At 35.8% G+C, this 15,311-nt stretch overlaps 1 protein-coding gene across 1 annotated transcript; it reads left to right on the plus strand.

Annotated features, from left to right (window-relative positions):
• The first annotated feature begins 3,576 nt into the window (after positions 1-3,576).
• Positions 3,577-7,903, plus strand: LOC143633870 (uridine 5'-monophosphate synthase-like). The gene is made up of 7 exons (XM_077102094.1): positions 3,577-4,042; positions 5,669-6,012; positions 6,725-6,808; positions 6,982-7,064; positions 7,146-7,233; positions 7,308-7,562; positions 7,656-7,903. Exons 1-7 carry the CDS (start codon positions 3,595-3,597, stop codon positions 7,782-7,784), a joined length of 1,431 nt encoding a protein of 476 aa, XP_076958209.1. The 5' UTR covers positions 3,577-3,594; the 3' UTR covers positions 7,785-7,903.
• The last annotated feature ends 7,408 nt before the right edge of the window (positions 7,904-15,311 follow it).

Raw genomic sequence — 15,311 nt, forward strand, 5'->3', positions numbered from 1 at the left:
ATGACAGAAAGTAAATATTTAAATGCAACTGTATTCATATAAGCAAATCGGACATTTGAAAAAAAAATAGACATTTCAAGCCGTGTGTGTAGCGTAAACAAAGTGTATCACATTACCACAATCATTCTTTTGTATTTCTTTCTTTCGAATTATTTTTCTACTTGCATTAGAATTTTGTTCTAATACTATGGATGATAACCAGAAACTGACAACCACCCTGAAACATATGGGAAAGGTATAACACGGGTATTTGGGTATCATATGAGAGATTATGCAATAGATTAATTAAAGAAAAAAAGAAAACATATCGGGTATGAGAATAATAGTATTAATGAGTTAACCAGCACTGGCGAAGCTTTACTTGGGCCGGGGGTGGCCCCGACCCCCCGGTTTTTTCGCGTAGTAGTGTAAATTTACCCGTTTTCGCCCGAAATTTTTTATGCGTAGCGTAAATTTAGGCGTTTTCGGCAGAAAATTTGAGTCCGCCCCCCCCATCGTTTGTGAATTTTTGTATACATTTTGAGTCCACCCCCCCCCCCCCCGTGTCTTAGTCCAAGCTTCGCCACTGTCAACCAGCGCAACCACCCACCACCACTGCGTGTTACCCCCACTTATAAGTCACTCCAACTGCCGCTACCACCCCTCCCATCATTCTGTCATCCTCGTGGTCACCCTCTAAGGCCATCATTGCCACCTCGACCCCGCATCTTTCATCGTTGTCGTCATCACCGACAGCACATCCCCATACACGGTTGTCGTTCATCACAATAGCCACCATGAAGACATATATAACACAACACATACACCCATCTAGTAGCTACACCGACCTCCCCCATATATTTAAGGATTTGGATAATTGTTGAGTAGATGGGTTTGAATTTCATTCTCAAATCGGATTTCGAATATTCGATTTTGAAATTTCGAAGCTAGACTTGAATTCGATATAGATTTGAGAAATTCAAATTAGCAAATTCGAAATTCGATTTAATTCGAGAATGAAATTCAAATGGATTCGATTCAAATTCAATTAAAAAAATCTATTTTAGTTCAAATTTCAAAATCACTACAAACATGAGTTTTTAACAAAACTAAAACGTCTATAAAGCAAACAAATTAATCAAAATTACAACATCTAAACATTCGATTTTTAAAATCATAAGTTTTAGTCTAATTACATGAACTAATAACCCAAAATGATAGAACTTTCAATTTTTAGTCTTTAGAACCTAAAAGATAGTTATTATTTATCTTTTTATCAATATGCATGTTTATAATAAAAATAAAATGTATAATTTGAATTGTTTTCGAATCGAATCAATTTTAAAATCATAATTTGTATTCGACTTAAATTTCTATTACTATATTGAATTCGAGTTGAATCAAATTCGAATGATTGAAAACCAAATTCGAACCTTTAAATTCGAATGCGAGTCGAATCGAATTGAATTTTGAGTTCCTCGAGTCTAATTCGATACTAAACACCCCCTACGCCCTATACAACCATCTGTTCCATTTCTATGTCTAACCTCATACAGTTAAAAAACGAGTTTTTAAAACATCGATTATCATAAATTCAAAACCTCAAAACAACGCTAGACTTCATCCAACATCCAAATCACTTAAATGCGATTATATTCTTTGTTGGGCCAGGCCAACACCTAGGCCCGGGTTCACAACCACTATTTTTCTACAGTCTCCCGCACAAACTGAAAAGAGCATCTTTACTCACTTTAACAAAGCAAGCAATTAGGGTGGTCCAAATCAAACGCCGAAATTTGCAGTGTCATCATCTTCTCTTCTTCTTTAACACCTTCGTCAATGGAGTCTCTAATCCTTTAACTCCATGAAATCTCCTCCATCAAATGTATCTTAATCACGAGCCATACCGAGCTTAGGCCCATTATGTTTTTTTCTTAAAATATATACAAGTATTAATAAAAAGTATTTAAAATTATTTACACTGCATTCTCGAGTTTAAAATATAAAGAAAAGAAATGATAAGATTGGATAAGAGAAGAAAAGAAAAGAAATTATATGCTTAAAAGACATTTTCAAGTTAAAATAAAAAAAAGAAAAGAAAAGAAAGCGTTAATTACATTCTTGAGTTAGATGAGAAGGAAAAGATAAGAAAAAAAATTGTAACTTTACAATTATGCTCTCATTCTTGAGTTAAATAGAAAGGAAAAGATGGGTAAATTAGTAATAAATGAACTTTTCCTTCACAATCCGGCCGTATTTGACAGGAAAGTTTTGAAGAAAAAAATGCCTAACTTTTATTTTAATTCTCTTTCTTTTCTTTAAATAAAAAAACTTAAGAATGAAACAAAAAAATTTTCCTATTTTTACTTTTCTAAACCCTTAAAAAAAACTCAAGAATACAACATTAGTAAATAATAAATGAGTCGGGGCAAGTTGAACTCAAACTTAAAGAAACATCTCACGAGCCGACATAGCACTTTAGGAAAAAACTCGAAATGAGCCAAGCTCAAACTCAAGCTCTCACAAGTCAAAAACAAGCTGGGCTCAAGCTTAGTTGAGGCCTTTAACATTAATCAAAATGCTATAACTTATTAGACGTTTGCATAAAACTCGGTTATGGGCACGACTCATGGGTACAAACCAGGTTTCAGTTCCTTTTAAGAATCGTACCAAGACTCAGAACCAAACCAGCTCCACCTCTATTTAGTCAAATCCGGACCAGACCCAGCCAAAACCCATTAAAAACCGGGAAAAACCCGAACGATCCCAAAACCAGTTCTTAAGTGACCCATTTCTTAACTTTTCTTTTATCCAAACCCATAACCAGTTCCTGAAAAAAACCGACTTGCCTACCTCTACTTTATATACCGAACCGGACCCACACCTACCCAATCAAAATCCAAACCCCAACCCAATAAAAACCCGCCAAAAACTTGAACATACCGAAACCGGTTCCAACCTCACACCAGTTCTTGACTTTGTTAATCAAACCCGAAATAGTTCTAATCCTTAAAAAAAACACCCTTTATACACCTAGACTAGAAAGTAGAAACTAAGGGTGTGTTTGGGATTCCTTATTTAAGATAAATAGGCATTTTTGTGATATGTTGAAAAGGTCTTATGGCTTTCTAATAAGAAGTTTTCAAAAAAGTGTTTGGATTAACACAAGGCAGTAAGTTGTTTCTTAAAAAGCGTTTGGTTTAACTTATTGATGTAAAATGACCAAAAAGGTCATTTTTGTATAAGTGAATAAGTTGCGTGAAATGGGACTTGGAAGGGTGTATTGGGTATTCTAATCCTATAAGGAGATAAGCTAGCAAACCCCAACATATTGAAAACCCTTATTTTGGCTTTGTAGATAAGGAAATATAGAAAAGACCTTATGCGTTTCCAAAGACTTTGTTAACACAAAAAGAAGTTATTCAACCATCACCATAGCATCAAAGAGAGGAGAATAAGGAATCCCAAACACACCCACTCCTATACTTTCTCAAGTATCCCATAAACTCATCACTAACTAAAGTATAAGCATCTTCACAACCATTTGCACGCCGAAATTTACATTACACTCACTCCAAACCCCAAAACACGTCATCATCTTCAACAACGTCGTCAATGGAGTCTCTAATCCTCAAACTCCACGAGATCTCCGCCGTCAAATTCGGCACATTCACTCTCAAATCCGGCATCACATCGCCCATCTACATCGACCTTCGTCTCATCGTGTCCTACCCGTCTCTCCTCAAGCTCATATCCTCCACCATAATATCCACTCTCCCACCAACCACAGCATATGACGTCATCTGCGGCGTTCCGTACACTGCTCTCCCGATCGCCACCGTCATCTCCACGAGCTCCGATGTTCCTATGTTAATGCGAAGGAAGGAGATTAAGACTTACGGCACGTCGAAGGCGATTGAGGGAGTGTTTAAGAGTGGCGACACGTGTCTGATAGTGGAGGATTTGGTGACGTCGGGTACGTCGGTGCTGGAGACGGCGGCGCCGTTGAGGGAGGCGGGACTTAGGGTTAATGACGTCGTCGTGTTGATTGATAGAGAGCAAGGTGGGTTTTTTACTTTTAATTTTTTTTTTAATTTCATATTTGATCATCTCATTAAAATCAAAAAGATTACAATATAGTGGCTGGCAACAAGCTACGCCGCAACCCCTGGGTCGGGTTTAGAAACCGATGGTTCGATTTCGATTTTTAATAAAAACCGAAATATTGGATTTGGTTAAGAGTTGTAATCGAGTCGAGCCAGGATGAGCTTGTGCTCAAACTTAAACGAGCTGGCTCGAGCTCAGCTCGTTAGCTTTATTGAGCTGAAAAATCAAGCTCAAGCTCAAGCTCAGCTCGGAGCTCGTTAATGTTTTATTTTTATTTATTTATTTTCTTACAGAGATTGTTATATAAACTACAAAAATATAGCTTTTAACATCATCCATACTATATAATAAATAAAAGTTTTTTCAGCTTCTCTCTCCTATTAATTAATACTTTCTATAATTGCTTTTACAAAATATATTTTAAAAAAAAGTTAGATTTGTTTATTAAACATTTTTATAATTGAACATTTTTCTATCATTTAACTTCTCTGATGTGAATTATATCGTTTTTTATATATAAAAAAATATTTACAAATATATGAATTATTTTAGCACTTAAAACTTCATTGTTAAAAACGCGTGCATCTTTAACTGAACTAGACCCGTTTTTTTTCTCAGTAGCCGTAATCTCTTTATTTCTATCCATATATTGCTAATCAAAACTATATTGATTCTTTTTTACTGCACATTCTTCGACTAATCAGAAGCCTTCTTCCACCTATGACAGGTTCGTTTCGTTATGATTGTACCAGTTGTGTTCTCATAATACTATCCTACTTTAGTTACCATATTTTTAGTGTATCATTTAATGTTGTATCAAAGTAAATATTTAGAGATTTATGATTTATTTTTAAGTTTGTGGCATATAGTTGCAATTTAACTTTGTACTTATTCAATGTAATACTCAACTTTATCATTCTTTTATATTTTTTACCCGTGCAGGACACGGGTGTCTAACCTAGTTAATTAATATATAATTTATAAACTAGAGAATTAATAACATTATATTTTTACTTTTATTTTTTTATATTATGTGTATTATTTTATATATATTTTATTTTGGTATGCTATTATTATATATTAAAATTTAGGGTTTAATATAAACGAGCTAACAAGCTGAGCCGAGCTGGCTCATTTAGATTCGAGTTTTTGTCAACCCGAGCTATTTTCAAGCTATTTTCGAGTGGGCTACAACTTTTTGAACAGCCCTAGTTTTGGTTTGGTTTTGTGGAAAACCAAAAAACCGAACAGAATTAACCGATTTGTTGAATCGTTTATGTTTTATAAACTTGGATATATTTTTGTTTGTAATGTTGATGGTTATGTTTTGTCGATTTGGACTAGATTAAATCATTTTTAATGTAAAGTATCATGGGCCAAATTTATTTGGCCTGAAGAAATTACTAGCCTGAATAGCAAAACCCAATTGAACACAAAAACCGAAAACCCAAAATCAAAAACCAAAACCTTGGTTCTCGGTTCAGATTTAGCCCAAAACCGCATCGAACTGAACCGTGCACACACCTGCATATATTGTAACCTTCATTGAATGAAATAATCAATTAGCTTTATCATCTTGCAGGTGGGCGCGAGAATTTGGCAGCTAATGGGATTCAATTGCATTCGATGATTAAGCTTTCGGATATGGTTAAGGTTTTGAGAGAGAAGGGGAGGGTTGATGAGGAGACGGAGCGAATGGTGCTTAAGTTTTTGGAGAAGAATAAGAAGGTGGCTCCGGTTAATGGTGCTCCGACGGCTGTAAAAACTGGTTCTGGTAAAGTTAGGGTTTCGTTTGGGGAAAGGGCCGAGCTGGCAAAGAATCCTAGTGGGAAGAAGTTGTTTGAAATTATGGTGAAGAAGGAGAGTAATTTGTGTTTATCTGCTGATGTTAATACTGCTTCTGAGTTGTTAGCACTTGCTGATAAGGTGATTGATTATGTTAATTTATTTAGTTGGTTATAAGTTTTGTTTTTTTGGCAAAGTTATGAATTTATGATCTTAAAGGTTGTATTTTTGGTTTTATTGAGAAAAAGACTGTATTTTATTATTGAGAAAAAAGTAGGTAACAGCTTAGATATAACAATGTAAGATATGGTTTTGGTTTTCTTGAGAAAAAAAGATTTATTTTTTGTTTTCTTCAGAAAAAAAATGTTTTTTTGGTTTTCTTGAGAGAAAGATTTGTATTTTTGGTGGAAAAAGATTGTATTCTTTTGAGAAAAAAGTAGGTAACAGCTTAGATATAACAATGCAAGATATGGTTTTGGTTTTCTTGAGAAAAAAGATTTATTTTTTGTTTTCTTCAGAAAAATGTATTTTTGGTTTTCTTGAGATAAAGATTTGTATTTTTGGTGGAAAAAGATTGTATTCTTTTGAGAAAAAAGTAGGTAACCAGTTAGAAATGAAAATGTAACATAATGTTTTGGTTTTTCTTGAGAAAAAAAGATTATATATAATTGGTTTATGGAGAAAAGGATTGTGTTTTCTCGAGAAAAAATGGGTTGACAGCTTAGAAATAATATTGTAGCATTTTGTTTAGGTTTTTTTGAGAAAAAGGTTTAAATTTTAACTGTTATCAGCTTATCCTATTTAATTTTCTTGATTATATGGCTTAATTGTTGGTTATTGATTTATTATCCAGGTTGGACCAGAGATATGTATGTTAAAAACTCATGTGGACATTTTACCTGATTTTACTTCTGATTTTGGATCCAAGCTTCGTGCGGTACATGTCAACTTATAAAAGATTTTGATTATTAATTTTGAAGTTACATTTTTACATTACATGTAAAGGAGGGATGTTTGGATGCACGTTTAGTAAAAAAAAAAATGCTGCACAACATAATGATAATAATCGTGTGTTTATTTCTACCGACATTCTTTGCATATATTCTCAAGATTGCAGACAAACACAATTTTCTTATATTCGAAGACCGTAAATTTGCTGACATCGGCAACACAGTAACAATGCAATACGAAGGGTAAGTATGTTAATGTTAAGACACACATGTAAAATGACCAAAATGCCCAAATCTAACCGATCCGTTAAACTTAATTTGCAGAGGTATTTTCCGTATATTGGAATGGGCAGATATAGTAAATTGTCACATTATTTCAGGCCCTGGAATCGTTGACGGTTTGAAACTGAAGGTTCGTTGACTTGTTGACCTTTTCTGTCTTTGAGATTCTAAATAAAGGGATTTGACCAATTTGTTGACTTTTAGGGTTTACCTCACGGAAGGGGCTTACTGCTACTTGCAGAAATGAGTTCTGCTGGTAATTTTGCCAAAGGCGATTACACAGCTGCAGCTGCAAAGATCGCAGAAGAACATTCCGATTTTGTTATCGGGTTTATCTCGGTTAACCCGGCCTCGTGGCCCACAGGCCCGACTAACCTGGCTTTTATTCACGTGACTCCGGGTGTTCAGTTGGTTAAAGGTGGTGATGCATTGGGCCAGCAGTATAACACTCCAACTTCTGTAAGTTAAACGCTTTGACCTTTTGAAGTCAATGTTTGACTTTTTGAAAATTTTTGATTGATGAAAAGTTAATAGTTGATATTATTATTTTAGGTAATTGGTGAAAGAGGAAGTGATATTATTATTGTGGGCCGTGGGATTATTAAAGCCGCTAACCCTGTTGATGCTGCTAGGGAGTATCGCGCACAAGGTTGGAATGCGTATTTAGCTAGTTGCAAGTGAGTTGAGAGTGCTTTTTATATAAATAACTGCTTGTATCGGTTGTGGTGGTTATAAACTTGTGTTGTGACTTGTCATCGAATTTGTGTGGTGTGTTTTTTTATGCATTACATGAACCAAGATCCTCTTAAAAGTATTTAGTGGCAGTTTTTGCAAAAAGATGAAAGTCTTGTGATTTAGTGATTCCATGTAGGGTGTGGTTGGGCTCGGGTCGTTTAACTCAATAGGTGTCTTGGGTTTTGCTCATTTTGTGCTTTAGTTCGTGAGTGGTTTCTAAGTTCGAGCTTAGTTTTGAGTAATTATTTTAAGCTTGAGTTCGGCTGCGAGTGATTTTGCATGATCGAGCTTAGTTTTGAGTAATTACAGCTAATTGATGTTAAGTGGCTTTTGAACCGTTCGGCTAATGTGTCCATGGGTTGACTTGAAACTGACCCGAACCCATCTGGGGTAAACTCAAAGCCATGTTGTCGGGGTAAAATGATCGTGTTATTGCGTTTATTGTTTGTATGTAAAAATAGTTACGAGCCTATGATCTTGTTCTTTTGTTTACCGATTTGTGAGTCATAGTGATTCGGTTTTATTGGTTGTGGCTTGTGGATAACAATTGATCAACTAATGTTTGGGCATGTCTATCCTTGTCATAATACGTCATTTGGTGCGCCAAAACCGAAACAAAATAGGTGGAAGTTAGGTAAGTGTAGTAATTTTAACTAAAAGTTCTATTATGGAAAAAAAAAGAACTTTAAAAAATTTACTTTTAAGCGGTGTCATTTGGTGTCCTTTATTTGATATTTTTACTTGATTTTCGTCCTTTTGACTAACGGTCATCTAAAAACTTAGTTAAATGGCATCATGTGAGCTGCATGTGATGGACAATTTTGTAATTTAACTTTCACCTGGTCTCCATCTCTATCTTACTCCACTCTTCTTTCTCTTTCTCTAATCACCACAACACACCACCGGAGCACCGCCACAAAACACCACCGCCAATCCTCTCCGGTCCGGTTCCACCATCCTCTCGGGCTCCACCAAAACCCAAATATTAAACCATCCCACTAACCTTTCATCTTCATTCTAACAGACCTTCAACCTACCGACAGTCACAATCTGTTCACGCCGGCGACCACCACCACCCTGCTCACCAACGAACCACCGCCACCACACAATTACCATTGCAGCACCCACATTGTCCATGGTCTTTAACCACCATATGACCCATAAGAAATCACCACTCAAAACCGTAAAACGAACAACCAAAATATCAAATGTAGGCGATTTTAGGCGAGGATAATTGAGTGTTGTGATTAGTGGACAACGCCGACAGCGTTTAGAACGCGTCTGGGTTTGGTGAACCGATTCTAACTGAGACCGGAAAAACGATTTGAGGGGGCTTTTTCGAGTTGCAGGTCGTTGGAGTAGGGGATGGAGCTTGTGAATAACTTAAACGGATCTGATTAAACCCCCAAATCTTGAGCTTTGAATTTGCTAAATCTGGCAAGAGCTTGTGAATAGGTTAACCAGGATGAAATCGTATTGATATGCGGTCAACGTGGCGGAGTGCCGTGGGGGTGGTGGAGTGCCGCCGTTCTAATAGTTGGGGTCTGGGGAAGAAGTGGCTTGGTCCCTTTAATCCTTATTTGTAATCATAAACAAATGACTTACTGTAAATTACTAAAATGCCCTTACTTTAACGAAAAACTTAACGTTTGTTATTTTAAAGGACTAAAAGCGAAATAATTTTTCATCTAAAGGATACCGCCTGAAAGCAAACATTTTAAATGACATGATCCGTAAATCAAATATGTTTAAAGGACAAAATTTGTATTTCTATCCAAAAAAATAATATGATTGGTTGATTGGAGATGGACCTCATCTCTCACAATCCTAACGCCCGCCATGACAATAGCGGAGAGCCATTTGGCATCGCCCTTTGCTTTGCCTGTAACGGTTTGCCGATGGTAATGACACTCGTGAATTGCTGATATGGAGCGGCTGGAGCCCTTGGCGCCTTCAATGCACATGGTCTTATTAAGTTTACCGATTTTTGTCTTTTATCTTGATATTTTCTTACAAAGTTTTATAAGTTAGTAGTATATCGCATAATATATGTAATTATAGTTTTATACTTTGATTAAAAATGTATATTGGTTTTCATTAATCCCAACTATCGTCTTTTGGTCATTACTGGTCCAAACTAACGAATTGGCTGCTGCGGTCTCAACTTTTATCGTATTTGTTCCTAACAGTCCGCGACTAACAGAATCCTCACGTCGTTAGTTTCAAGTATGCGGAAAAGCGTTTTTTACTGGAAAACTCAAATTTTTTTTTACCGAAAACTCAACATTTCCGTCCCAAACATCTTGGTAACTTTGTATCGGACCTTTAGGAACCTTTTTCTAGTAAAAGCCCCAATTATTGAGGTCGTCGGAAACCCTAGAACCATCGTCGGAATCGGTTGATGGTGCTCAAGTGGTGGTAGTTGGTTGTCAGTGAGTCAATTGGTGGTGGTTGCGGTGTTCAGGTGGTGTTTTCCGGCAAAATTTTGACTTTTCCGGCAAAAAATGTTTTTCCGACGACTTGAAACTAACGGTATTAGGATTCTGTTAGTCGCGAAACATTATGAACAAATACGTTAAAAGTTAGGATCGTCAGCAGCCAATTCATTAGTTGGGACCGACAGTGACCAAAAAACTATAATTGGGAATAATAAAAACCAATATACCTTAAAAAATTAATGTTTTTTTAGCTGGCCGTTATCGTTGAAATACACGTTTTTTTTTTGTTAATAAAAACGCAATTTCAATGATTCATATTTTTATATTCTTAACCACGTGTTTAAAGACATTATCTCTTATAATACTCGTGTTTTTATAATCATATTAAATACATTATTTTAGTCAAAACTTTAATTAAACTAACCACATTTATAATCAATAAAAAATTAAAAATATAAAATCATAGAAGAATAACATGTTTTTGTCTTTTTCTTTCACACATTTATTTTCAAAACAATTATGGAAAATTTCAAAACAAATGAATATAAAAGGAGTATATTCGAGATCAACTGACCCTAAAATCACTACTCGAGATTGGCTTGTGAGCTCTAGCCAAACCGAGCTCAAACGAACTTAAGCCTAAGTTCAAACTTTGAAAATAATGCTCTAAACAAGCCGCGCTCGAGCTTAAACGAGCTTGAACCCGAATCATTTACACCCATAAAGGCATAAATTATAAAAAGAACTAATCTCATGAAATATTGCAAATAACCTCAAATATATAAGTCACAATTTATACCATAATAGTCAGCAAAGTTGTGTACACTTACCAAACACCACGTGAGTTTAATCTCTATAAATAAACTCCTTTTGGATCCAAATCCTTCAAGTTGTTATTCTTGTTCACATTCACTTCCTTTGAACTAGTCTTGGTGGTGTGCAACACTAATTATCGATGGCGGGCCTTCAATACAACTTCTTCCCGACTGATTTCTTTTATCCTAAGTCCACGTTGATCAGTAAAGATACCACCTATCCTCAGACTCTTTCGTTAAACATGCAGAAACCCAATGTTATGCTCGAGGATTCGACCAAGATGTACTCGACGACTAATGGCATCAACAAGCAAATGAAGACACTTCAACTTTCAACAATCAAAAAACAAGTATGAGCATGCATCTACAAACGAGGAAGTACTTATTCTAAATACAAAATCTTTATGTTCTGGTTTTGTTTTTTGTTTTTATTGTTTAAATCATGTTGTTTGTTTTTGACATAATGAATTCATTACAACATTTCTAAATTTGAGTTTATATTATGCATTTGTTAAGAAAACAATTGGTATGTGTTTTATAACGTGCTGTAACATCCTAATTCTTATGAGATTTAAAATATACACACACATACTACATACAATAACACACCCGAAAGCGAGACACTATTTGACGAGATCATATAGTATTATTTTCTTAAAATGGAGATTTTAAAGCTTGGGAATTTTAAGTTTTATGTGGAGAAATCTATTTTAACATTATGGAGATATTGAGGGACCAAACTTGGCTAATTATAAAAATTGAGCGTAAAAGAGATGGGTTCAAATGGCCCCTGTTGTCATCTAGCAGACAGACAGAACCGAGCAGGGAGGTTGATTCACCCCAAGTCTCGATTTCCAAATGATTCGAGCACAAGTTTGTTATTCTCCATCGATTATAGAGTTCTTGGTATGTAGTTTTCTGTTTTTATATTAACAAATACGTTTATTTGGGGTTCTTGAGTTATGGTTTCAAAACCTGAGTAATTGGGGTTGCATGGTGTTCGATTTTGGTGTAGGAAACCCTAAGTTGTATGCTAGAATGCTTAATTGTAGTTTTTGAGTTTTAGATTCAATTGCATGTTAAGGTTTGATTTCTAAATTGAAAAATGAGTAGCGTGGGATGAAAATCCTGTTTGGTTGCTAATTAAATCTGAATAGAATCCGAGTAGAACTCGTGCATCCAAAACAATGATGAATCGTGATTTAATGAAATCGATCAAGAACGCTTGGTTTTAATAATATTACTTTGTGAATAAAGAAACTGAACAAAATTGATAATGGCGTGAATTAGAGAAGTTCATATTGATATTAAAATGGTAAATTGTAATTTATGCCCAAAAGGTGTTCGATTAAATGTTTAAAGTAGTCAAATAATGAGTTACAATGTCTACTTAAGTGACATAATTTGTTAGAAAGGGTTAAACTAGTGGGTAGATGGTTATGATAAACCTAGATGGAATAAATGATTTTATGCGTTCTTATTAATTTAGAAATTGACTCGATGTCGAGATAGGCGTGGCATAGCTTGGAAGGCAACGAGTTAAATGAGCAACAAAACCAACAAAACAAAGTAACGAGGTACAAGGTAAGTCATGTTAGAAAATAAAATAATTTTAAAGTTTGCAAGGATCAATTTTTCACCATTACCCAAAATAGAAGATATGTGCAATAATATGACAGCAAAGATTTGGAGGCTTAAATCAAGGGATATGACATTCCTTTTCTTTTGTTTTTTCCTTGTTAAGGGTCAACACCATTGTCAATTTAATATGTTCTTCTTGTACCATTGTAAAAGAAGCAGAAAGTAATAGAAACAAAAAATTCTCCTTTGAATGTTCATTGCTAACATGGTATCAGAGCAATGTTCTTGGTTCTAGGACCAGCCTGCTCATCATCTACCAATATCCGACCCAACCATTTTATTTCGGGTTCAATTTCCAAACCAAAACGGACTGCAATGTTGGAGGACGTTAACCCAAGTTCAAATATATCAATCTAACTTGCAAATAGCCTTAATTTCCAACCTCAAAATCCAAAATTTTCCACCAACCAAACAAAATCCCAAAGAACCATGGGACCAAGAAATGAACAGTGATGAGTTACTAACACCTCAAATACTAACCTGCATGATGACCCATCCTACAGAAGCAGCAGTTAGGGCATATGTGGTTCGAGGTGGCTCGATTAATAATCGTGTTAATGGGTTAGTTGAGAGGAAATCAAAGGAAAAAGTTGAAGTTACTTTATCATCTCTAACCACCGCCGTGGGCGGCACTACTACCACCATCACCGGCAACGAAAATCAATGGCAAATCAAAGGAGGATTCGGCAGTGCTGTCGTCACCATCACAGACAACAATGTCGCCGCCGCAATAGGAAGTGATAGAACCACCAACAACAAAGATGACCATATTGGTGGAGTTTTTTGTTATATAGCCGCCGCAAACAAGAGAAGTTGTAATGAATCTCCAACAGGTAACTGGTTTGGGGAAACCTCCTCAAACCCTTTCCTCTTAAAACACAATTCTTTTAATTTAGTTACTGAAGTAATAGAAAAGTCACAAACTGGCACATTTTCTTGTTTTATAAAAGAAAGTTTCAATAATTGCAAAACAATCCTTGAACAAAATGGAAGGGCAAATATGGCTCAAACTTTTCATAAAAATCAAGATAAATCATGGATTTTCGATTGCGGTGCAACCGACACCATGACTTATGAACTATCGAATCTTATCTCACTATCCAAACCCGTAAAAAATTATATACAAACGGCAAATGGTGAAATAATGGATGTGGAAAAAGGGGGTACAATAGAGATTTCATCAACGTTATAAGTTTCAAATTGCCTCTATGTTCCATCATTGTCGCATAAACTATTATCCATCAGTCATGTAACAAAAGAAATAAACTGTACAGTTCTTATGCACCCTACCTTCTGTATCTTACAAGACATTAGGACATGAGTGATTATTGGGCGTGGCACTGAGCGCCAAGAATTGTACTATGTTGATGAAGTGACTCAAGGAGGTATTGTGATGCTTTCTCACGGAACTACTAACAGGGAAGTTTGGTTGTGGCATGGACGTTTGGGGCACCTATCTATCGGTTATTTAAATCTTTTATTTCCTAAACAATATCCTACAAATAAAGTGTTTTTGTGTGAAGTTTGTGCGTTGGCTAAAAGCCATAAACATACCTTTAGCCCAAATAACACGAAAGTTGAGTCACCCTTTTCAATGATTCATTCAGATGTTTGGGGACCTGCAGAGGTCATAGGGGGGCAAAACTTTCGTTTTTTTCTACTCTTTGTTGATGATTGCACACATGTGTCATGGGTTTACTTCTTAAAACACAAGTCTGAAGTCCTAGATAAATTTAAAATGTTTTATACCATGATTCAAACCCAATTCCAAAAGAATATCCAAATCCTTCGGTCAGATAATGGGGGTGAATTTGTTAATACCTCGATGAAAAAATTTTGTCAAGAAAAAGGATTAATCCATCAAACTTCATGTTCACATACACCTGAACAAAATGGTACCGTAGAGCGAAAAAACCGTATTCTCTTAGAAATAACCCGTGCTCTTCTAATTGAATCTCAAGTTCCCACATCTTTTTGGCCTGAAGCCGTTGCTACCACTACTTACCTTATTAATCGTCTACCAACCAAAGCCCTTGACCTAAAAACCCCTCTTCAAGCCCTGTCTGAATTCACTAAACTACTTGCCCCACTCACCTTACAACCACGAATCTTTGGTTGCTCTGTTTTCGTTCACATACCAAAGACCATCGAACCAAACTTGAACCATGTGCTGAAAAATGTGTTTTTGTGGGATATGGAATCAATCAGAAAGGCTACAGATGTTATAGCCCCAAAAGACGTCATATGTATACCACCATGAATTGCGGCTTCCTTGAAACCGAATTTTTCTACAACTCCCAACACAGTAGTCAGGGGGAGAAAGGGTATGACCCATTGAATTGGTTACAATGGGTACCGTCATCAGAACTAGTTGATCACAATACCCGAGACGAGTCACCAATCCCACACCAATTTGGTGGACCAAGTGTTACAATCCCAAATCCTCCTGATCTAACGACTGAAGTGAATAATTCTCTAAGATCTGAAGGATCTCATGATACTCATGAAAATATAACTAACAACAATGATGTAGAATTAAAACAACCAGTGCAGGTGGAACAAGAAGTATCAATACAAGA

This window comes from Bidens hawaiensis, unplaced genomic scaffold (genome assembly GCF_021521415.1).
Source record: "Bidens hawaiensis isolate Kalapana, Puna unplaced genomic scaffold, B.hawaiensis_p1.1 tig00006913_1, whole genome shotgun sequence".
NCBI lineage: Eukaryota > Viridiplantae > Streptophyta > Magnoliopsida > Asterales > Asteraceae > Bidens > Bidens hawaiensis.

What these genes read in the sequence shown, in the direction of transcription:
- LOC143633870 (XM_077102094.1), top strand. Translation starts at nt 3,595, where the DNA reads ATGGAGTCTCTAATCCTCAAACTCCACGAGATCTCCGCCGTCAAATTC. An exon ending in GTTGATTGATAGAGAGCAAG is followed by an intron (nt 4,043 to 5,668) that starts GTGGGTTTTTTA and finishes ATCATCTTGCAG; the next exon opens with GTGGGCGCGAGAATTTGGCA. An exon ending in TGTTAGCACTTGCTGATAAG is followed by an intron (nt 6,013 to 6,724) that starts GTGATTGATTAT and finishes TTTATTATCCAG; the next exon opens with GTTGGACCAGAGATATGTAT.